General features: G+C 45.8%; 4 protein-coding genes across 5 annotated transcripts; 3 read left to right on the plus strand and 1 right to left on the minus strand.

Annotated features, from left to right (window-relative positions):
* The first annotated feature begins 15 nt into the window (after window positions 1-15).
* Window positions 16-10,932, plus strand: LOC6507961 (peroxisome biogenesis protein 1). Its single transcript, XM_001956401.4, has 10 exons — window positions 16-239; window positions 320-446; window positions 586-689; window positions 1,312-1,426; window positions 1,482-3,071; window positions 3,136-3,332; window positions 3,393-3,734; window positions 3,796-4,077; window positions 10,519-10,622; window positions 10,679-10,932. Exons 1-10 carry the CDS (start codon window positions 147-149, stop codon window positions 10,746-10,748), a joined length of 3,024 nt encoding a protein of 1,007 aa, XP_001956437.2. The 5' UTR covers window positions 16-146; the 3' UTR covers window positions 10,749-10,932.
* Window positions 4,514-10,520, plus strand: LOC26514685 (fibroblast growth factor receptor homolog 2). 2 transcript variants are annotated; one of them, XM_014910168.3, is made up of 3 exons: window positions 4,514-4,827; window positions 7,157-9,766; window positions 9,824-10,520. In XM_014910168.3, exons 2-3 carry the CDS (start codon window positions 7,184-7,186, stop codon window positions 10,403-10,405), a joined length of 3,165 nt encoding a protein of 1,054 aa, XP_014765654.1. In that variant the 5' UTR covers window positions 4,514-4,827; window positions 7,157-7,183; the 3' UTR covers window positions 10,406-10,520. The 2 variants fall into 2 exon arrangements, with proteins under 2 accessions (XP_014765654.1, XP_032309769.1); XM_032453878.2 differs by lacking the exon at window positions 4,514-4,827 and having other exon boundaries at window positions 6,057-9,766.
* A 139-nt stretch (window positions 10,933-11,071) lies between the features above and the next one.
* Window positions 11,072-13,232, plus strand: LOC6507226 (fat-body protein 1). Its single transcript, XM_001956400.4, has 2 exons — window positions 11,072-11,327; window positions 11,386-13,232. The coding sequence occupies exons 1-2, from the start codon at window positions 11,073-11,075 to the stop codon at window positions 13,015-13,017; spliced, it is 1,887 nt and encodes a 628-aa protein (XP_001956436.4). The 5' UTR covers window position 11,072; the 3' UTR covers window positions 13,018-13,232.
* A 7,750-nt stretch (window positions 13,233-20,982) lies between these two features.
* LOC6507832 (fat-body protein 1) lies at window positions 20,983-24,373 on the minus strand. Its single transcript, XM_001956399.4, has 2 exons — window positions 24,197-24,373; window positions 20,983-24,142 (listed from the first exon to the last, which is right to left on the minus strand). The coding sequence occupies exons 1-2, from the start codon at window positions 24,279-24,281 to the stop codon at window positions 21,183-21,185; spliced, it is 3,045 nt and encodes a 1,014-aa protein (XP_001956435.1). The 5' UTR covers window positions 24,282-24,373; the 3' UTR covers window positions 20,983-21,182.

The raw sequence follows: 24,373 nt of genomic DNA on the forward strand, positions 1-24,373 counted from the left end.
GTCACACTAATCGAACAGCTGTTTTCACCTGTTGTCTCAGAATCGCGGCCAGCTGTTCAAGAGAGCACCTATCCGCTTGGAGAAAAACAAAATTTAAAAATGATTTAAATTTAAACCGGGAAAGCACGCACACTCTCACTCTAGGAATGTTCAAGCGCACATTTAAGGTGGTCTATCGGCCCATACGCAGTAATTTCGTACTGCTGCCGGATCAGTACTACGGCGTCGTCTCGACCTATGTAAGTGTCACAAAGTCCAAACGAGATTAGATACGCTCGGAGGAGATTAATCTTATGGGCTATTACTTTCCGACTATTAGGACACCGGTTGCCTGAGTCTTCAGTATAATGGACGGACGCACTTCGCCTCCTGGGCACCCAATAAGGGCGGCGGCGGCATCAAGGACACTGAGATCGGGATCAATGCCAGGGCGGCCAAGGAGATTGGTGAGAATTACTTAATACCACCGGACCGGATGTGCATCGTTTGCCAATGTGCCGTAATATTGGTTCGATGCCATCGCCTCCACCTCCTTCACCTCCTCCTCCTCTGATGATTTCTGTACTTCGACATTTCTTGCCATAGGTCTGCACGAGAACGATTTGGTCAAGTGTGCGCTCATCGCTGACGTTCTCAACCTGCGCAGCGTCCACGTCACCCCCGTCTCGTCCAAGGACTGGGAGATCATTGTGAGTGATGGTTTCGCCTGCTTGCCACTTTGAGCTTAAAAATAGACAAGATAGTTTATATCGGATTAGCATTTGGCGCGGGCGGGCGTGCGCTTGTTCTTTAATTATACTGGCCATTGCTTGGCCGGCACATTGCCATTGACCCCGCAGCTAAGATGCGTCCGATAGAGAACTGCATAGTTCAAAAGAAAGCCATTACAGAATAGAACGTGAAAGTAAATCTCTGTCGTACCATAGTTTCCAACAGGATCTCTATTAGCTTCTAAGACTGAATAAGAATGAAATATTTCTGCTATGTTTGTTCTGGACTTTGATTAAGGGGAGCTTAAAGGTTATGGAGCAGGTGAAATTATGCATGGAGATTTTTTGCTGTTGGCCTGTGTTATTAGAAGTCAAAAATAATCAAATTTTGAGATGAATTCCATATGCGAATTGTGGAGAGTCACTTATCCAAAATAGAAATGATCTAAATGTCAGAACCTACAGGTTGTATTTTTTCTAAAAAGAATATACTTTCCATGAGATAGTTTTTGTTTAGTTGATCTTTTAAAAGCATAATTAAAAAGGATATAAATATTTTAAACTAAAGTATATATAACAAAATATATATGTTTCCCCGCAGGAGCTAAGTACTGAGAAGATATCCGGCAGTGTCCTGGAACAAACTCGCATTGTAAACTCCTCACAGATTCTAATTGTGTGGATTAACAAGTCCATGCAAGTGGCCTTGACAGTTGGTAAGATCCTAAGATATCCTTTCAAGACATCCTCATAGATTTCCTTTTCCTATAGATCGCCTTAAACCGCACATGAATTATGGAAGAATCGATCACAACACAGAACTGGTGGTGGCCCCTAATCTCTACAAAGGACTGACCAATGGAAGTGAGAACGGCGCCAGCGAGGAGAGCACAAAGCTGACGAGGAGCAAGACCAGTGCCCAGGTCAAGGATGAGCTCTCCGACAGGCCCACGGCCTTGAGCCACTCCTCCACGGTGTCCAATGTGCGAAATCCAGTGCAGAGCAACAAGCGGCAGAACCACATGGAACGGCTGAAGAAGGATCTGTGCAGGGAGAGCTCGCGCAGCTTCGAGTTCCGCGTGATCCGTGGACTGTGGCGGGAAAAGGCCCAGGAGTCGGATGTGTTTGTGAACAGAAAGCATCTGCCCGAGTTCATGGACTTGGATCAGTTCTATTGCATGCACACTGCCGCGGAGAAGGACTACTACGTGCGAGTCCGTCCGTTGGATGAGGAGGAGGGCGAGGACACTCTGCCCAGCACCATTCATCCCTCCATTGAACTGAACGCGAATCTAATGAAGCTACTGGGTATCAAGGAACTGGAGCGGGTGGTTTTGCGACCAAAGACAACCGTGTGTAACTTTGTGGAGAAAATAGAGCTGTTCGCTCATAAGAAGACCCACTACAAGATCATCGAGAATGCATTTAAGCGGTTCGTGATCGAGCGCACCCAGCAACGGGTGGTGCTCTTCAACCAGGAGGAGGTGGTGCGGCTGGAGGACGATCTACTTGTAACAGTTGGCATCCTTCCAGAGCATTTTCGGTATTGCGTGGTGGACGCTCAGTTCCTTAAGGAGGCCAAGATCTACGCGGCCGATCAGGTGCGCCAGGTCAACGAGATCATCAAGGAGCAGCCTCCGGCAGTGTCGCCGTTGAGCGTCAAGGACCTGATTCGCCTGCCGGAGTACGACAAGATAGTGGACCAGATCGTGAACGAGCTGCGCATGAATCTCTGCCTGAATTCGGATAACTCTGTGATGCGGCAGTGCAATGTCCTGCTCACTGGTGCCTCGGGCACAGGAAAGTCCGTTCTGGTGGAACGCATTCTGGACCAGTTGTCCCACAAACCGGACTACTGTTACTTTGACATCTTCTACGGATCCCGGAGTAAGGGTCGCAAGACCGAGTCCATACAGAAGGATCTGCGGAATATATTTACCAGCTGCCTGCAACACGCTCCGGCAATCGTCGTCCTGGAGAACCTGGACGTCCTGGCCCATTCGGCCGGGGAGCAGTCCAGCCAGGATGGCGAGTACTACAACCGCATGGCGGACACCGTCCACCAACTGATCGTCCAGTACACCAGCAACAATGCCATCGCCGTGATCGCCACCGTCAATGAACTGCAGACGTTGAACAAACGCCTGAGTTCTCCCCGGGGCAGGCATGTCTTCCAGACAGTAGCCAGATTGCCCAACCTGGAGCGAGCAGATCGGGAGGTAATCCTGCGGGAGCTCTGCAGCCATATCAATGCCTCAAAAGATCTGGATCTGGTCAAGTTTTCCAACCTGACGGAGGGCTATCGGAAGTGCGACCTGGTGCAGTTCGTGGAGCGTGCTATATTTTATGCCTACCGCATAAGTGAGTGGCTTGCTTATTATATTTATTGTTACTTAACTAAATTAATAAATATTTTATTTTCCAGGCAAGTCCCACCCTTTGCTTACTAATGAGCAGCTCATTGAATCCCTGGAACACACCAACTCCTACTGCCTGCAGGGAATTCAGAGCAATCAGAAGACCACCAATGATGCTGAAGACAGCGAGATGCGTGTGGAGGAACTGCCGGGTCTGGAATCCGTGGTGGGCGTTCTCGAGGAGGTTCTAATGTGGCCATCCCGGGTAATGATAGATAATATTTAAGTTTATCTACTAAATATTAATACTTTACTTTTCCTTTAGTATCCCACTATATTCAATGCCTCGCCACTCCGAAACCAAGCTGGAGTGCTACTCTACGGGCCTCCTGGCACTGGCAAGACCTACTTGGTCTCCCAACTGGCCACTTCGTGGAACCTGCGCATCATTTCCGTCAAGGGACCGGAACTGCTGGCCAAGTACATCGGCCAGAGCGAGGAAAACGTGAGGAACCTGTTCAACAGAGCCCGCAGTGCCCGGCCTTGTGTGCTTTTCTTTGACGAGTTCGACAGCTTGGCCCCGAAGCGAGGCCACGACTCCACTGGAGTTACTGATCGTGTGGTGAACCAGTTGCTCACCGAACTGGACGGAGTCGAAGGACTGCAGGTAGGACAGACTTCTTTAAAATAATTCTTCTAATAATAATCCTACAAATCGTCCACTTTAGGGAGTTACAGTGATAGCGGCCACCTCCAGGCCAGAACTATTGGATCCGGCTCTCCTGCGATCTGGACGCATCGACCGCCTGGTGGAGTGTCCTTTGCCGGATGCCGTGGCCCGGGTGAGGATCTTCGAGGCCCTGAGCTCCACCCTCAATCTGGACGAGTGCGTGGACTTTGATTGGTTCGCAGGACGAACTCCGAACTACACGGGCGCCGACATCCAGAGCATTCTGACCTCGGCGAACATGGCGGCGGTTAAGGAGGCCCTGGCACAATTCGGACATGAGGTGAGTACCGGAAACGGACCTTGGAGTTGGGTTTGGTTCTTGGTAAGCCCATCACTTGTCTTGGCACTTCTTTTTTTTCTCATCATTGCGGCCAACAAGTGCAGCGAAAACTATTTTTTTGGGGTATGCTACGTGCCTGGCATCTGGATCAGGATCTGGTATCAGTATCGGATCTATGCGGGCCCATAGATACTGCACAGATTTTCAGTTGTTTTTTAGATATCAGTCACGTAACGGATATTTCCTTATTGATATGCGATTATTGCGCATGCGCACGTACTGCCACTACAACCGCCACTACAATGGAAACATTTTCTTCTTGCATAAATTAAGCCAGCCGGCAAACAAACAGATAATAAAGAATTTCAACGAGCCACAAGCAACATGTTTAGAATGGATTAACCAAAAAACCAACAACACTGAGGAAAGGAAAAAAAAAAGACAAAAACCTCGAAGTAAAAACAATAAAAGAAAGGTACCTGGGAGTGTGTTAGAACAGGTAGGTAGGCGGCGCACTGAGGAGAGTACTCCACTCGAGTCTTACGATAAAAATTGATCCAGGACCAAAGACATCGTACCGAGTCGGTAGCCGACCACCACCGATCGTCGTCTATAGCCATCGAATAAGTTTTTTCCGTTCCGATCGTAACTTTCAGTTGTTAGCTCACGTTCAAGCCAATCGGATGTTTACGCTCGACTCCTCCGCACTCCAGATTGAAGAAATAATTCGAAAAAGCTCCACGGACTTCGGTTAGTGCAACGGAAGTGGTCTCCTCCCCTCTCTCGATTCTCTCCTGTTATTTGCAACGAAGCGGAAATGCAAGGCGTCTTAACAAAAAATTAATTAAATAAAAATATAAAAAAAAAAAAGATCGCCGTCTGGAAGTTCAAGATTGACAGTCCCAGTCCCAGAGTTGGGACAATATTTTCTTTGGTTTTTATTTTATCGCAACCCACCGCTCCCCGGCAAATAATAAAGACAAAGAACGTGATTTTTTGGACAAAGATATATAAGAAAAAGAATTATATATCCATTGCGGGTGACAGGCAGCCGTAAAACAAAAATAAAGCGAAACATTTTAAATTTAAACGAGAGACGTTCCAGCAGTCAAATAAATACCAATCCTGTCAAGTGCCTTCAAAATAAACAAATCAAATTGAGTGAAGAAGAGCTTAAAAAATAAATAAATCATGCTTAGAAAAATATAAAATAATAAAATTAATTAATAATGACAAATTTGCTAAATAATTCTCAAGTTGAAATGCCAAAAGATACATTCGCTAGGCAATAATTCAAAAGATAAAAAGGTGTTGGCCAAAATGCTTTTGGCCATGTGTGCTACTACCACTTTGGCGGCTTCCCATCTCTGACTGACTGGGGAAGGGGGCGAAAAAAAAACTGAAATAAGAAAAATAATAATAAATACTTCAAATACAGCGATCGACTCGTATTTGGCAACAAATGCTAAAAAAAAAGGAATTGAATAAATTAAAACCTACGACGCGTGTGCATATATATATCGGGACTGGAAATAACGACAACAATAACTACAACAACTAAAAACAACAATTACTGGAAACACTAACAACAACAACAACAACAAATAATTGACAATCCAAACGGTCGTGGCATGCCTTTTCAAACAATTAAATAAATTTCATTAACGGCACAGTGGTTTAGAAATATGTTAGTTATTTGAGTTTATGACTAAATTAGCAGTTTAAATTTACAAAAAATATAAATAATAATAGATATTAGATTTCATTTTTATTTGATTTAAAAATCTTCATTAAACTTATTCTTTTTAAATTCGAAACGATTACTTAAAATAAACTTGATTTCTGAATTGGGAATTCCCTTCAGACTTGCCTATCATCTTGAGTAATTTGTTTAGCAAATATTGCTTTTAGTTATCAAATATTTAATATACTCTTAGTACACTTTTTTAGAAAACAAGGAAGTGCAGTTTTTTTTATTGGAAATTAATTAATGTTTAATAATTTAAATAAATCATCATAGTTAGTCATTCGAAAATATTACTAAAAGTTATCAAGAACTTGTTGAGATTTCTCAGTAGCAATTAATCAGTTAATTAATCACTAATGAGGACTATATTTTTTTTAAATTAATATAGATTTAGAGCATTCCATAGTCTCTGTTAGATTTTATTATTGACTTTATGGCATCATATACCTCGAAGTTTTTCTTGATTTGCGGTTGCAGTTCTTTAGCACCTTTGTTGTATTTTTTTTTAGTTTGCTCGGAAAGTGCAAGGCGGCAGGTAATTAAAAATAACTAAAATGTGTCAAACCACTGTTGCTGAATAGAATTTCTCAGCCAACTCGACTGTCAAGTGGTTTCCTAACTGTTTCTTTTCTTTCGACTATTTTTGAATGGAAATCGCTGGAGAGGCACAGCCCACAGCACCAAATCGTAGCTACCCATTTGGCCAATGTCGAATATAGCCAATTGGTAGTGGTGGGGGGATTGGGAAGCCACTTGGAGTGGGTGGCTAGCGAGTGTGGTGTGTCCGGCAATTCAGTGGCTCCGACCACGTCCATCCACCTCATTACGGAGGCAAGGCACACAGTCTTCGTTGTATTTTTTTTTCTGCTGCTGCTGCTTCTCCTTTGGATTTTTGCATATTGGTGCGGACGGACTTGGCTTGGCTGTGTGCCGTGTTGGCAATAAAATATTAAACAATAATAATAAATAAATAAAATGACATAGAGAGGCAATCGAAAAAGCGGCAGAGATCGTCGAGGGAGGAGAGAGAGACAGGGGCTTTAAGATTTGGCAATATTTTTGAATTTTAATACAGAAGCGGTTAAAATAATACATCAATAATAAATTAGTAATCTTGGTTGATAAAATCTAACAACTTTAATTGACTTTCAAATAGAAACCTTAAACCTTTGTTCAAAGAAACCATTTTAAAACAGAAACCTCTTTTAAGTTTCTCCCAATCACTTTTGAAAAAGTTCAATACCAAGTCTGATAGCAGCTATTTTTTTGACCGCCACTGTACTGACATTCACCTGCATACACATACCATATAGAAACCATATTCCCAACCAGATCCACTCAAGAGAAGCCACTTGAGCCATGGCAAAAGTGCTGATCACGCTGATCGTGTCGGGGATTGCGCTCGTCTTGGCGGCTCCCGAGTTCGGATGTGATCTTGGCCAGCATCGCTGCTCCATCGACGTCACCGCGGAGGGCAATGGCCGCCAGATGGTCCGGCACATTCCCTCCGACATGAACATCATCCTGAAGTGCTATCGTCCATCGGCTCGGTGGTACTACCAGGACGAGTACCAACTGAAGGGTTCTACAATCCAATTGGAGCGAGCCCAACCGAGGCAGTCGGGGACATATAGCTGCCAGGTTAGCCAGAACCGTTGGTACAACATATCCCTAACGGTGGGCCACCAGGAGACCGTGCAAGACACCAACGACATAGCCAGCTTCGCCAAGGTGGTCAGCTCCGAGCCGGATGTGGAGTTTCAGCTGCTGAACTCCACCCAGAAGTCCTTGGAACTGCAGAAGCCACTGCCCCCAACGGCGCAGCGTACTGCCGGCACCCTCCTCCAGCTGGATTGTTCTCCCACCGATCCCGACGCTCTCCGGGTGAACATCACCTGGCTGCACAACGACACCCAGATCCCGGGCGGTCGAGGTCGCATCAAGACCAACGGCTGGAGACTAAACGTGGGTCAGCTGCAGCCCGAGGATGCCGGTAGCTATCGGTGTCGACTGTGTTCGGAGCAGGGATGCGTGCTGAGCACTGAAACCCAACTAGAAGTGGTCACCCGAAGTCACACCGTGCCCGTGCTGCGACCCGGCTATCCCCACAACATCACAACTGTGATCGGAGAGCATGTTAAGTTCCTGTGCCCGCTGGAGGACTCCACGCTGGCGCCGACGATCAAGTGGCTGCACAAGGAGCAAGTGGATAATATCGACGCTGTGCTGCAGGACCTGAAGGCCAACCCGTCCCCACCGAAAGACTTTCAACTCATGACCACCCTGAATGATCAGCCGCAGGTTCTGGCCCTGGGCAATGTCAACATGGACGATGCCGGCTGGTACATTTGCATTGCGCGGAATCAGCTGGGAAGCACAGTGGGCGCCGCCTATCTGGAGCTGCGCCAATCGATGGAAACAACCACTACGGTACGCATGCCGCCGGCCAGCAAAGGTAGTACCACTGCCGCCACTCCCACAAAAGTGGGCACCGATGATGATGCCTACGAGGCGGAGCCAGGTGACGGACCTCTGAAACAGGGTCCGCCCGTTTTTAAAAAGGATCTACAGCCTCTGGAGCACAAAGTGGCGGGGAAGACCATTACGCTGGCCTGCCCCGTTGATCGGACAGCCAACATCACATGGACCAAGAACAACAAGGAGCTGTTCCGGCCCCATGGCGTCTATGTGCAAAAAAAGTGGATACTTCGCTTCGAGGACGCCACCACCGAAGACTCTGGCACCTACAAGTGTCTCGTCTGCAACACCTTCGGTTGCATCGACTTTAAGTTCAGCGTGAAGATCTTCGAGCGCACCCGCTCCTCGCCCATCATAGTGGTGCCGAACAACCAGACCGTGCTGGTCAACAACAGCGTGGTGATGGAGTGCTCCGTGCTGTCCGACCTGCAGCCCAATGTCCATTGGATGCGCGTCAAGCCCCGCAACATGTCCCACAGACTCGACGACCTGCAAGTTATCGAACTGAACACCCCCGAGGTCAGCAATCCCTTGAAGTTGAAACTGCAGAATGTGACCCACGATGACGAGGGCTGGTACACCTGTGTCGCCTCCAACTCCCTTGGGCATTCCAACTCCAGTGTCTATTTGCGGGTGGTGGACTACATGCCCCACTTGGAGGTGTATGCCCTGCTGAGGGCCCATCCTCTGGGCTTCACGGTGGCGGGCATCTCGATTGTGGTTTTGTTTCTGTCGGGTAGCGCCTTTACGGTTTACATGCTGCGTCGTCTTCGCCGGGAGAAGCTCTTGAAGCACCGCATCGAAACTGTCCACCAGTGGACCAAGAAGGTGATCATCTACCGGCCAACCAGCGAGGATCAGGGTAGCGCCTGCTGTGCCGGGGACTTGCAAATACCCGTCATTAGGATTGAGAAACAACGCACCACATTCTCCACCACGGAGTCGGGTGCTGATCCCGCCCAGGGCTTTAACGAGTATGAGTTTCCGCTGGACTCCAACTGGGAGATACCGCGCCAGCAGCTACGACTGGGCTCCATTCTGGGCGAGGGCGCCTTCGGGCGGGTGGTTATGGCCGAGGCCGAGGGCCTGCCCAGGAGTCCCCATCCCACCGAGACTATTGTGGCCGTCAAGATGGTCAAGGAGGAGCACACGGACGCGGACATGGCTAGTCTGGTGCGCGAAATGGAGGTGATGAAGATGATCGGCAAGCACATCAACATCATCAACCTCCTGGGCTGCTGCAGTCAAGGCGGCCCGCTCTGGGTCATTGTCGAGTACGCCCCGCACGGCAACCTGAAGGACTTCCTCAAACAGAACCGACCAGGAGCGCCACAGCGCAGGAGCGACAGTGACGGCTACCTGGACGACAAGCCCCTGCTGCCCTCCCAGCAGCTGGGCGAGAAGGAGCTAACCAAGTTCGCCTTCCAGATCGCCCGCGGCATGGAGTACCTGGCCTCGCGACGGGTAGGTTTTCACACAGATCTTCTCAGAAAGTGTATACTTAGTATAGATTATTTCCAGTGCATCCATCGCGATCTGGCAGCTCGCAATGTCCTGGTCAGCGATGGCTACGTGATGAAAATCGCCGACTTTGGACTGGCTCGCGACATCCAGGATACGGACTACTATCGAAAGAACACCAACGGCCGGCTGCCCATCAAGTGGATGGCACCGGAATCGCTGCAGGAGAAGAAGTACGATTCCCAGAGCGATGTCTGGAGCTATGGAGTGCTGCTGTGGGAGATCATGACCTACGGGGAGCAGCCGTATCCGCACATCCTGTCCGCCGAGGAGCTCTACAGCTACCTGATAACGGGCCAGCGGATGGAGAAGCCGCCAAAGTGCTCACTCAACATCTACGTGGTGATGCGACAGTGCTGGCACTTCGAGTCCTGCGCCCGTCCCACCTTTGCGGAGCTGGTTGAGAGCTTCGACGGCATCTTGCAGCAGGCCAGTAGCAATCCGAACGACGCCTATCTGGACCTCTCCATGCCCATGCTGGAGACACCGCCCTCGTCGGGGGACGAGGACGAGGGCTCCGATACCGAAACATTCCGAGAGACTTCTCCCCTTAGATACCAATATACGTATAAGTTTAATTAAATTAATATTATAAGGCGGCCAAGAACAACCAAAAACCATAACTCCAATCCGATCCCATCGATACAAGAATTATTTTATTTAAAAACTAATTTCTCTATTGCCTTCCATCTCAGAAATTGCCAAAGAAAATTTCGCTGAAGCAGAAGCACCTGATCGAGTCCTTCCACTCAACCCGGCCATCTCTCAGTGCCTCCGACGTGGCCAAATATCACAAAACGTTAGTAAATATTGCATAATAATTAAATAAATATTATAATTATGATTTCTTCCCAGATATGCTCGCTTTACCAACAAGGAGAAAAGCTCCAGGGAGTTTGTGGCCAAGCGCGCCACTTTGGCTTAAAGACAAAGACTTAATTAGCTTAGAATTATTATTTTTAAATCGTACTCTGTATCTTTGCACTGACAACGGCAATGTCTTTGGTTTTTGTACATTTCATAATTATTTTTGTTGAGATAATAAAAACGAATTTGTTTGAATAATTGTTTTGAATAAAAACAGAAAAGAGAGGACAGAGTTTATAAGGCATGGAATTCTTATTCTTCTTAAGAGATAATTGAAATGAACTCTTATCTGGAAACAAAACACAATCTGCGACTCGGAATATTGTATATTTACATATATTTATTATATTTATTAAATATGCTTTGTTCAGTTGGCTTCGAGATGTTAAGATCGACATTTGTGTGTTTGGGTTTCCTCGTCTGGGGAATGGCTACAAGGGGCTATGGGGATAGCTGGATTCTGCCATTCCTTCGCAGGAATCTTGAGAAACCCGACTTGGTTGTGGAGGCCACAGAGTGGCAGATGCGTCAGCGATTCCTTCTGAATCTGCTACTCCAAGTGCACAAGCCCTTGCTTCATGAGGAGCTTATAGAAATGGGAAGTCAACTGAACGAGGATCCAAGGGAGTACGAGGAAGTAAGTCAGATTAAGTTCAGATTAAAAAAGTGAATCACAAATAATATTTCTCCTCAAGGGCTCCTGGCCAAAGGTAAAGGAATTCCTGGAAAGCGTTCACGGTAATAAAATTCCACGCCCCTTTGCCATCTTCAGCCAGTTGGATGAGGAGATGCCCCAGTTGCTATTGGGAGTCTATCGCTTTCTGTCTCTGGCCAAGGACTGGTCGTCCTTTCAGCGAAATGCCTGCTTTGCCAGGATTCACTTTCATCCTGTGCTCTTTGTCAATGCCCTGCAGATGGCGGTGAGTGACAGAAAGGATACCCAGGATCTAAGATTGCCGGCCATGTTTGAGGTGTTGCCGCAGCTGTATTTTGAAAGGGAGGTGATCCTGGCTGCCCAGGAAATAGCCTGGCATCAGTTGACACCAGTTCGGCTGGTGACTCCCAAACGAAGATGGAAGGACATTCTCCTAGGACCGGCTCGTATATCCCTGCCGCCAAACGAGGAAGCCTTGTCGAGAGATCCTTTGGTTATTGACAACAGTAGGCAGGTGGCCCATGTTAGTTTGGATTTGGAACTGAACTCTTACTGGAACAGTCTCATAAATCGCCTGGTTCTGTCCACCGAAGAGGAGAAGCAGCGGGCGAGCGATAACATCATCATAGATGGGGATCGCTTAGTGGCCTTTCGAGGACCTCAAGATGAGGAAGATTTTCGTAGAACGCTGGTGATGGAAACAAACCCACATTTCTTCTACAGTCTCCGGCAATTTATGAGTGCCTTGAGCTTAGAAGACTTGGTCACTGGCCAGAAATCGATGGAAATCATTGATCCCCCTTTGGTGACCACTGGAGGAGTTCCCTATAAGCCCACAGACTTGGATATAGAAGCTATTGAAAGGATTCTAGACTTGACGATGCAGGATCTCAAGAATCAGATTGAAAGTGCTATCAAATGGAATGATAATGAATCGGAAAATGTTATTATAGCCAATAGTATTATAAGTAACAACTATCTCCACACTTGCCGGCAATTAGGCCTGGCCATTAATGGTTACAGGATCAATGAGCCGAGTATGTTGTCCTTGGCCACCGCCAATTTAAGAGATCCCATTTATAGATCCTTGCTGAATCGATTGAATCAGTTATTAGTCAGTCATGAAGAGAACAACATGCCCTCCGAAAAGGTGTATGATTCTTACCCCGAAATAACAGAGGTTGAGGTGGGTTACCTCTCAACATTTGAGGAAACCTTCGACACGGATCTCATCAATCTGATTGACCAGCAACTGCTTCAATCTCGTCGAAATAATTTGCAATTCCTACGACGCCGTCTTGTGGCCAGACAGAGGCGACTCAACCATGATCCTTTCGACATTAAGCTGGATATCATATCTCCTTCAGCAATGACTCTTCATTTGGTAATTTATCTAACTCTTCCCGATGAAAGTAGGGAGTCAGCTTTCCAACTGCACTCCTCCTTGTGCTCCTTGAAAAAGGGTTTCAATAAAATTCATCTTCACTTTCCAATGGCTTTGAAGGAACTCTCACTAAGTGAACTGTACGAGGCAGAGTATCCAAAGACCCAAAAGAATAAAGAACGATTTCCACCTCATCTTCAACTGCCAAGGGGAACTACCGAAGGACTCCCCCTCCAAATGATTGTAGAACTTGCAGGAAGGACTTCCATGGATGATGGAAAACTATGAAGGATGTTCTAATCTTCCATCAACAGACCCAAAACTATTAAGCGATAATATATGCTAAATGCATAAACTCTTAATTGAGTTTTAGTTTTGTGGAGAAAGACATATGTTTTTAGAAAAGAAAGGCTGCAGCAGTTCCCCCTTAAAAGTAAATATTCAATTTTAAATTGTTAAATCACAAGTCTCTCAAAATAAATCAATTATGAAGTAATAAGCTATATTCTCTACCTTCTGACTTGATTATTTCTAATTTCTTTGGCAAGGAAAACACCACATCCTGGCACCCTGGCATATCCTTTCTAAGGGGGGAAATCAAATAAAACGACTGACAAAATGGGACACAAAGTAGAACTGTGAGACAGGCCCAACTCAAAAATGAAACTTGAAAACGTACCAGAACGGTTTATTATACGAATACGATGACAACAAAAAGGCATAATAGTAAAATTAAATGTGTCTATTATGCCGGGCCAATACAATGCACACATAAAACCGCACTCACACCCACATAGCAGGCCAGGCAGGAGCCTTGAAATCATAAATGCACTGGGAAAAATTTAAGCTATAAATAAAATCAAATATTAGCCTTTGGAGTGGCTTAAATATTATATTTTGTAAATATTATGTCTCTTTTTGGATGAGGAATCTTAGGAGTTATAGTTTATAGTTACACAGGATTAGAAGGATTATTCGGTAGAAGGATTATGATATATAATTTTTTTAGAAATATATGATATGGTAGACAAGGTTATATAGTATAGTATAGTATGTCCAGGGCATTAAAATTTTCAATCAAATATTTAAACACATGTAGTTTTTAGGAAGGTATGACATTAGAACTAGTACTCTTGATGATACTCTTCTAGAATAAGAAACAGTAGTTAACTTATGATTAAAAATTAATATAACATTTTATTTTAAGATTTCACCCTTTGTGGACTAAGGACTTTTTGTCTCCGTGTAACCGAGGGCAACATTTGGCAGGCAAGAAACATTTAAGGAAGGATGTCTTGCTTAGGCGGGTGCAAAGTATTTCAAGTGCTGGCGGAGGAGGATGTTGAGGATGTGAAGGATGTGGATGTGGCTGGTTTGTCAGTGGCACATTCGCATAAAAACAAATGCACACAATGCCACCAACAACGGCAACAATCCCATTCAATTCCCCTTCAACAAAACGCTGAGAAAAGAAGAGACAGGAATCGTCGTCATCAACTAGAATGCCTCTCATCTGTGGAATGTCATCTCTCATCTGCCCTGGAATGGAAATGGAGTCGTCCTGGGCGTGTTTGTTCCTAGATAAGCGCAATAATATGCACGTATTTTACGGCAACTTACACACAAACACACACACACACCATCCCCTCCTCTCTACATAATACAAAATACACACACCCCCCACCAAAAATAAATTCCCCCGCCTTCGGTTAGCGGCGGAAAATTTTCTAAGAACGCGCCAAAATTCAAATGCGAATTGTTTTCACTTTGTTGGCAGCGTCGCTTTGCCTAATTGACTTTGTGTTTGGGTGTTTTTTTTTCTGCCTTGCCATCCATGGCCCAAAAAAGCATAAAAAATAATGTAATAATGGATAAAAAAAGACCAAACTGAATAGGCGACAATCAGCAGTTGCTTTCTTGGCCTTTCTTTTCAGTTTCCAGTTTGTTTGCGTCTAATTTGCGTGTGGTTTATCAAATAGAATAAAAAATGGAAATGGAAATCCTCTTTCCTTGCCAAAATCCCCGCAATTAAAATGGGGAAAAAAGAAAAGTTACTCCACACTTTGAAGCTTATTAATTTGGCAATTGTTATGGCCAGTTGGAATTCGGGGGCTTAGGATGAGGCTTAAGCTGAATGGGTTTTGGATTCCGCTGATTCGACAAACTGGGGTGGGTAGGATAAAAAATATACATTTATTATTAAGATTGTTAATTTTAAAATATTATATTTATAATTTCTTTTTATTTAAAAACTAAAATATGAAAAACTGTAACTATAATATAAACACCTGTATGAACATCTGTAACTATAATATAAACAAATTAGAACCTTTTTCTATAAAATGTATATTATGTTCTTGAAAAATGAAGACCTTTTATAGTCTGGCATCGTCCATCTTGGCCTTTTTCAGGCTTGTTGGCATCTCTTGTGGCCTTCTATGTGTATTGTGTTTCATTTCCGTTTTCATTATTATTTGTGGCTGTCCGACTTTGACTCGAATTCCGATTCCCCGTTGAAAGGAGGCGAGGTCCTCACGTCCTGCTCCTGTTTGTTGTCTCCACTGGCCCTTTTTTCTTATACTTTTATTTTTTTTTTATTCCCGGGGCATGAGGCATGGGGCATGGGGCATGGGGGTATGGTGAGAAGAACAACGTCAACGACGATGGCAACTTCCTGCTATCGTGCTAATTTCCGTTCCTTTATCTTGACACAATGGTGCGCATTAAAAGTGAGATGGCAGGCAGGACTATGGATGGTAGCTCCATAAGTAAGGGCGGATCCAAAATTCTGTTGCAGCTCCCATGACCACTGCGTTTTGTATTTCCGCTTCCCCAAAATGGCCCCAACCTCCCGAGAACTTTGTAGCCATATTAGCAGCCATTTTTGTTTTGAAAACGAAGGAGCCATTTGGGGGTGGCTTTTAGGAGATGGCCACCACCTCGCTATATCTCCCTCGTTCTCTATGCCACATGCCACATTCCGCACAAAATTTGCATTCAGCAACAATATGAAGAAAATATTGATAAATGCCCGCCATTAAACGCGATTAACAATTTGAATTATGTGGCAAAGCCAAATTTTATTGCCACAACACAATTCTATGGCCAAACAAATGGCATCATTATTAAAATGTATATAAAGAGGCCATAATTTCCATGGATTATTTAAGCGCAGCATAGACGCGTGTTTAAAACAACATTTTTGAATACTCCTCTTTTTTTTGATTTTAATTTTCGCGGACACGTTCAAAAATTTTGTGAATGCAATTGCGCGAATACGAAAATTATTGGCAATTGTTTGGCCCACCATTCAGTTTCCAGTTCGAGTTCCAGTTCCAACAAAAACAGAAATAGCCACAAAAAGCCTTTGGAGACTTAATGCAATTTTAGTCTAAACAGTTGCCATCAAAATTTTCAATGAATTGCATCAATTGCCGGTTCATTGTTGCCACAGTCCCTCAATACAATTTCATATATATATTTTTTTTTTAATTTTATTTTCGTACCCACTGCTGTTGTTATTCTATTTGCAATTGAGGGGGCGTGGCATGCTGCACACGTCCTAATCTAGATGGGCGGGAGAGCGGGAGTGGAGTGGCCGGGGGTGGGTAGGCAGGGGGCGGTTTGTGTAGCAAAATAATTGCAGCGCACGTGTCAAAAATATTCAAAAAGGCTTAAGAGGGATTGTGTTTTCGGATTCTATCGGATTGAAGAGTTGAAGGATTTTTTTCATTCTTTATTTTTGGTTGGGAATTGCAGCATGGAGCCCCGTTTCTCCCTTCTGTGGAATATTTTTGTATTATTTCTTTTGGCGTTTCTTGTGTTGTGTCCAACTGATTGCATAAATTGTTGTGGAATTTCATCAAGTTGATGGAACAAGTTCTTTTATGATGAACAAAAATGATGTCCTGTGACGATAATACACGGTGAGAAATTTTATTTTGTAGGTATTAGAACTAGAAGGTAAAGGGTTTTCTGGTTTTGGAAAACTTAAACGAAGTCCTATAGTCTCTGGAAGCTGACGAAGAAAGTATTACAATAAAATCATTTTCCTGCTAGCCTGTTTTTGTATTTAATATTTTTTAATAAATAAAAATCCTTGAACTTCTTTAAGCCTAAAATATACTATAATCTATGTCCTGGTTATATTTCTTTCTCTTTTTTACCTAAAAAATAACCCTTAAAGGTTAGTGTATTTTATTAGCTGTTGTAACTTTGTTTCTCACAAAAAAATTATAGGTTTTTTGTGAGCTTGTCGACCAGCCGGGAATTTGTTTTGATTTGCTGCAAATTTGCTCAGGCATTGTGGCCAATTCCTCTAAGTATGTCTATATGTCCGACTATGACCCTGGCCTGGGCATTTTATTACTTTTTCGCTGTCGCCTCTGGCTTCCTGGGAGTTTAGGGGTGGTGTGATAAAGGGGGTGGGTTGTCCTTCGAGTGGGCATTGTTTACATTGTTGTGGTGTGAATAGCAAATAAGCCACAACCAATTCAAGGCAAATCCCATTTTTATAGCATACTTACTGCCGCATCTCCATGCCGCATCCCGCATCCCGCTTAACCCCACACACACCCACAGACCCGTAAATAAACATAATATAGAGAGAGCCCTGGAATACCCGCCCATAAATTAATTCTAATTGCAGTTCATAGAGCCAACGCAGCACAAAATGTTATTCTCCACATTTTCACACCTCATTACTTGGCAAAATCTGATAAAAAAAGGTGAAGGGGAATTCAAAAAAAGTATTTTAATAGAAATGCTGGGTAAAATGCAGTTACCGCTGCAATCTGTGGCCACAAAATCAATTTGCGTTTAAAATATACAATTTTCAAACGGAAGAGGGACGAAGCTCCTACATGCTGGAAATAGAAATTAAATGGCTTTCGTGTCTGTGGCTGCAAATTGATTGATTTTGCTGTGACAGCAGCGGTAATTGAAATATTTTTGTTAACTATTAGTTTTTCCATCGGAATCCGTCAAGGCGACGGATGGGGAATAAGCACAACCCCCCTCAAAGAAATCATCCTTTCAACCTGTGTCCGCGTCCCATCCGGTTTCCGTAATCTCTCCACCATCTCACAGGATCCGGATCTTCCTGTTGGGTTGAGGTGTGCTTGTTCTTTGAATAAGTTACAAATATTTAATACCTCTTTTAATAAATTTGATGCAATTATTCTTGTAGATTTTTAAATTTTTAATTTTATAACATAAAGATACATTTAAGGACTTCTTAGAAATCATTCAAAAACATCCTTGATACCCTGCATTCCTGTGAGTATTAAAATGTCTTGCTGCTCTGTGTAAACATTTTTTTAATCCCACTCGAAGGAAAGCCTCGAGAAAGGACTCCTTTCTCTCCCGTGCTTATCAAGCGATGCGCCAAAGCGTGTCAGTTAAGATGGAAGGTAGTTGGGGTTTTTAGAGGGCCTGTGAATACTTTTCAATCATACAAAAGCCGAAAAAAAAAATCCCATTGACAATGCAACGCATGAATGTTATTTCTTTCCAATTTTTTTAAAATTCACAAACAAATTGAATAGACCAGAGATGGAGAAGAATACAAGACGATTGCTATATAGATCCTCTCACCTATATATTGTATGTATATATATTCCAATAGCAATTGGCGTGGCTATCCCAAGGACCCATCCTTATACCCCATCCCCCCATACTGTAGCGCTCCATTAGCCTTTGTGTGCGACTCGCGTATATCACATTTCCGTTTGTTAGAAATTTTTTGTGTTGCGTACATCTGCATGAATGACGCAAAAGTTTTCTGCTCAACTTGATAGCTCTGCGAAAATGTTTATTGTACATTTATGAATGCTGGCCGGGGGGGTGAGGAAGGGTTTTCCGCTCTACCCCACTCTTGATTTGGGAGGCAGCTCACGCCTTTCACCCTTCCGTCCAATATTTTCCACACGTCTTGCCAGGAAGAAGCTTTAAGAACTAGTTGGAAAAAAAGGGTTCAGTAGGTCTAGCAAGTGCCTCCTATTTTTTGTAGAATTATCTGCCCTTGTCTTTAGAAATTTATAAAAAAAAAAATACCCATACCTTTTAGTCTGTCAATTTTACTTCTCCAGGAACTTATCGGTGACTGGTTACAAAAAAAAACAGACTTTCAGCTAATTCCTCTCACCATTGAAGCGAATATTTGGCAGTTCCCCTTCACCACTCGAGAGCTCAACTAACTGCGAAATTGTTTGGCAGGCACAGAAAAGGAGCAAAGGACCATCAGAGGACACGGCAGAGAGATAAGGCTGCCAACTTGTTTGCTTAATAAATAAACTTTATATTCATAACTGAAAAAGTTTTCGCCAAGATGGAAGGCAAAGCCGTGCCATTTCCATTTCCCTTGGCGAAACAAACGTGGCCGCTAATTTGCGTGCCAAAAACTTTTTGCGCTGAATAGTATGCTACTGAATTTTTGGCGAGGGGAGCATAAGAAGTTTGGTAGGCGCGCCAAAACTACGCGACGGCATTTCCGTGGCAGAATATAAATTATACGAGCATTTCCTACTCCTCCGGCTCCACCTCCTGGCACGACACTATCTTTTCCGAGAGCCTGCTCGCTAATCGTAAAAGTTTTCGGGTTTTCGGATTTTCAGCCACCTTCAAGCCTAACGATAAACTTACGGCTTAAATACCCTTTGACCCCACACAGCCTCTGTCTGATTAACGCGAAATAATTACTTTTGCATTAAGCGGCTGCCTAATAGCTCGTGTAATTCCCCACCTTCAGCCGCCAACAATCCCCTAATCAGCCCATCAGACAAAAAATAAACAACAATATTTTCAACCTACAAAATGTAAAAGTGTAAAGGGCAAAAAGTAAAAATAAATATAGAGGCTGGGATGGCTTGGTGGCTGGAAAATGTAATGAAATGTACGAGAAAACCACTCGAAGATAATGAAAGTGCATTGAGGCGGCAGAATTGTGGGGAAACAGTATCAGGTCGAGTGCGAACATTTTTCCATTATGCTACGTGCCACATTTTGTGCCCCTCGAAAAGAAACAACAGAGAAGGTTAAATGATTCTAAGGAATCGAATAAAGGATTTCCTGTTTAAAGGTACTAATATAATATTTTATTATAAGGATTATATATTAAGGATTATATTATAAGGATTTAAGAAAGAAAGAATCCGCTATTATTAAAATTAAACTCTGAACGCTTTGAAAGCTTGGTCGCATTGTATGTTTTATTTTTTTATATTTTTTTAAAACTTATTTTCTTAGGGAAAAATATAGTAAATATAAAGGATAAAGGAAGTCAGCTTTATCCTCTTCCAGGGTATTAATCCAGGTGTGTGGGAAGTGCCTGACTGCAACCTGCCTGGCTGAAAAAATGCAACGTTTAAACGCCTGCGGTGAAATGTCTGCTGTTCTTTGGTTGGCCCACTGCCTCCACTCTCCATCCCTCCATCACCTTTACCTGTGAATCCTGGCTAGATGAGAAAACGATTCTATAAAGGCCATACCCACATACATACATATATAGAGGGTTAAAAGCAACCAGATCCGTTCTGGACCGAAGCCAACCAGTGACAACGTGACTCGAAAACGGAAAGTGTGATTATATTTTCATTTTCAATTTTTTACGGCCAATTAATTTGGCAATTGACGCTTCGCTGGGCGTCTGCGCTTTGCAGGATACACCTACACAAGGATATATATATATATATCCACTAGACATAACTACCAGGTATAAGGATGTGCATGTAGTTATGCACGATACCGCGTCGTTGTTGCAAATTGAGTTGTATGGCAAGAATAAGAAAAGTCTATTATAGTGCCAGGATGGGTTGCCTGCCAGCTATTCGGTCCTGGCATTGTCTGGCCATCCATAGAACCATTGTTTGGGGGCGTGGCACTTGGCTGTTATCCCTACCAGACTCTGGTACAGCCTCCTCCTTCTGATCCTGGGGCGTCGATGGACATGCAATTTGCATTGAAATTGTTTTTCGAAATTAGAAAAGCCAGTCAGGTGGACGAGGATGTAGTCTGGCGGAGGTATCGAGGAAAGTGGCAATTTCCCAAAATGACAAACTTGAGGCTAAAAGGAGTATTAAATAGCCTTGCTACAAGGATCAATTGTTTAATAGTGGGTTGATTTTTGAGGTAAATATAGATGGAGGATAATGGGTTTATAATATTGGCTTTAATTATTAATTATGACCAATAGCATCCTTTTTTAGTAAACTATTCTCTGAAAGAGAAACAATTATCTATTAAAAACCACTTTAATTTTAATGCTTTTATGCACTGCTTGCAATAATTTTATTTATTAATGTATAGATATAAAAGTTATAGATTTTAAAATGTTAAGGATATAAGACATTTTTCTACAAATTCATTTAAATTCGATAAACTAAAACTAAGAGTTGTTCGGGATCTTCGGGGTTGTCAGGAAAGAGAAGCTGGTATGTCGACTGGGGTTTTGGGGCTTAGTTCTCCTGGACGATGACCACATCCTGGAGCTGGACATTGGGCAGCTGCAGCAGGGCCTGCTCGTTGTCGATGCGACGGTCCAGGGGATAGCCCAGTGGACGGATGTCCTGCAGGGAAGCCTGGCCAATGCCGATGCTGATTTCGGGGACGATCTCCCGTTCCACCATTTCGATGACCGGGGAGACAACCACTAGGAGCTGCATGGGAAGTCCTTCGGGGCGACCGCGGGGCAGAAGCAGGTGCTGCGGGAAGCGTCCGTTCTCGCCGACCAGTTCCTGGACACCCAACTCCTGCTGGCCCCTCATCTGGAGCATCACGCGGCGGTAGATCTCGGCCAAAGGCGTCACATCCCGGCTGGTCCAGGGAATGTCAATGGATCTCTGCTGGATGCGGTTGCGTCCCATCTGCAGGCGAACATTCTGGGCATCGAGGAGCACAAAGTCACGGCGGCGGTCCTCAAGGCTATCCTGCTGCTGGCCGGGTCCCAGGAAGACGCGGATGATGGCGTCCTGGTCGCGTTCCGAGCTGATGTCCATGTCGATGACGAAGGGCTGGTTGTTGAGACGGCGCTGACGACCCACAATGAGTTGATCGCCCTCCACCAGGTTGCTGATGTCCATGTCGTGCTCCTCTATGCGAGTCCTTAGCTTGTCCACGCGGACATCGTTGATGGCGACACCGCGCATCTCTAGCTGCTCCTGGCGGTAGGCGCCCAGGATCTCTTCTCGCTGACGGTCCACAATCCTCACAATCCGGCGGAGCACGTGCTGCACTACTGGATCACTGAGACGCACACCCAGTCCGGAGCGGTCCACCTGCTGGCTGTTGTCCTGCACCAACTGGCGCACAATATCCAGGATGCCGACCTGACCCAGGCGACCCAACAGAACGTCGGCCATCAGGGACTCAACCTGACGCTGCTCCTCCATTTGTCCCCTCAGAGCATTGAGATTCATCTGGTCAAGCACCTGTCCAATGCCCATCTGGAGGCGCTGCTCAATGCGGCCAATCCTCTCCAGCATATCGCGGCCACGCACGGAGTCGATGCGGATCTGGTTCATGCGGAGGGCGTATCGCTCGGACTGCGACAGGCGGGGATTGTTGATCCACTGGGACTGCTGCTCCTGCACCTGACCCTGGGCGATGTTCTCCTGGTTGAGACGGGCCACCAGCTGGCGGAGATTGTGGAGAAGGATCTCGTTGCGGCGGGTGTTCTGACGGCGGCGGAGAGAGGTCTGGAGGCTGCGACGGCTTCGAATTCCAGTCCTGCGCTCCCGGATATCATCGACATCCTCATCATCGTCGTCATTGCTGTCATCCTCATCATCGTCGTTCCTCTGGCGCTGCTCGCGGTTCCTCTTGAGCATTTCCAGGATCTCATCGTCGCTCATCAGGGATAGGCGGTTGTCGCTGCGAATGAGCTTCAGGATGTCTTCGTCCTGAATGAGACGTCCGCCGAGAACACGACGACCCTCGCCAATGGAGTTGATCCTGCGGGGAATAATCCTTTGCTGCTGTTGCTCGGAGTCCTGGTTGAGGCGGCGTCGGTTAATGTGGACCAATCGCTCATCATCGCGGCTCACACTCTCCAGCTGGTCGACAAGGCGCTCCTGACCCTGCTGGCGACCGCGTCCTTGCAACTGCCACTGTTCCATCACATCCTCGTCGTCGTCCTGTCGCCTTTGGTTCAGCTGCTTTTGACGTCTCATCTGCCAGCTGGTCTGACGCATCTGCTCCTCATCCTCCTGCTGCTGGCCAACACGACGCCCCTCGCTGAGGTGGCCTCCCCGCACCATTCCCCTCCAGCGCGGTAGAACCTGTTCCTGTTCCTGATCCTGGTCCTGCAGGCGCCGGCGGTTGACGTGGAGGAGACGGCCACTGTTCACATTGGTAGTGGGCAAGTCCTGGACTCCGCCCATGCGAATGCCACCCTGGCTGATGTCACGCTCCAGCTGGACGCGACCCATGCGGATGTCATCGTCGCGGTCCTCTTCACGTCGCAGGATGCGCTGGAATCGCTCGCGCTGGTTGCCCACCTGGCTCTCGTCCTGATCCAGCTGCTGTTGCTCCTGGAGGCGACGACGGTTCACACGCAGCAGACGTCCCGACTCCATTCCCTGATCCAGTTCCCTGTCCTGCTGGCCAATGCGGCTCATCCATTGATCATGGTCGCGCACTCGCTGCACTTGCTCCTCCCTCTGGTCCTGGCTCTCCTCCTGCATGGCCAGCTCCTGGATGAGATTCTGGACAAAGTTGCGCAGGGCAATGTCGTCGGTGAGCAGAGAGGTGCCCTCGATCTGTCCCGGGTTCTCAACGCTGACCACCACTCGCTTCTGGCTGAGATTCATCTGGCGGTTCCTCAGAGCCTGCTGCTGCTTGATGAGGCCCATCTGCATGTGCAAGTCCCGCCAGGGCATCAGGATGCTCATGATGGGGTTCATGGCACGCTGGCGCACATTGACAATGTCCATCAGAGAAGGACGCTGGGACTGTCCACGTACTCCCTGGATGACCTGCTCATCCAAATACAGCTCCGGCAACAGCTCCTGGACGGCGGGCATAATCAGGTTCTGTGTGTCGTCACGATCCCGGATGGCCAGAGCCAGGGCATTGACCAGGAGCACGGGGTTGATGTTGCGGCGCAGATAGACCACGTTCCGGCTGAGAGTGTCAAAGTCCTGGGCGCGGACGAGGAGGCGGTAGATGCCTCGCAGCTGCTGCACATCCTCGGGCTGGGCCACCGAGTACACCTGGTGCTCGTCCAGGAGGCGACGCTGCCTGTCCAGATCGATCACCTGCTGCATGTCCTCATCGATGCCGCCACGGTACCTCTGGCCGTCCACAATCAGTCCCTGGTCCAGCTGGATGAGCTCGTTCTGCTGCAGGGGCTGTCGGATGTTCCGGACAATGTCCAGAATGAATTTCTGGCGCTGCAAGTCTTCCTGGGACATGCGATCTAGGGGGAGCGGATAATAAGGTGTGGTGTTGGAATTCTTTAAGTTAATGTTACCCTGAATCCGTTGGGGATTCACGGAAATCCTTCCAGCAGCCACCAGGCTAACGGCGCAGGCCACCAGCAGAAGAATCCTGTTCATTTTGCTGGCTTCTCTTAGAGATCCTTGGTCCTTGGATAGATTGGATGTGCTTCTGGAACTGAGTGGATTGCTAAATCACAGACCAGCAGGCA

The sequence above is a fragment of the Drosophila ananassae genome, chromosome 2R, assembly GCF_017639315.1.
Source record: "Drosophila ananassae strain 14024-0371.13 chromosome 2R, ASM1763931v2, whole genome shotgun sequence".
Classification (NCBI taxonomy): domain Eukaryota; kingdom Metazoa; phylum Arthropoda; class Insecta; order Diptera; family Drosophilidae; genus Drosophila; species Drosophila ananassae.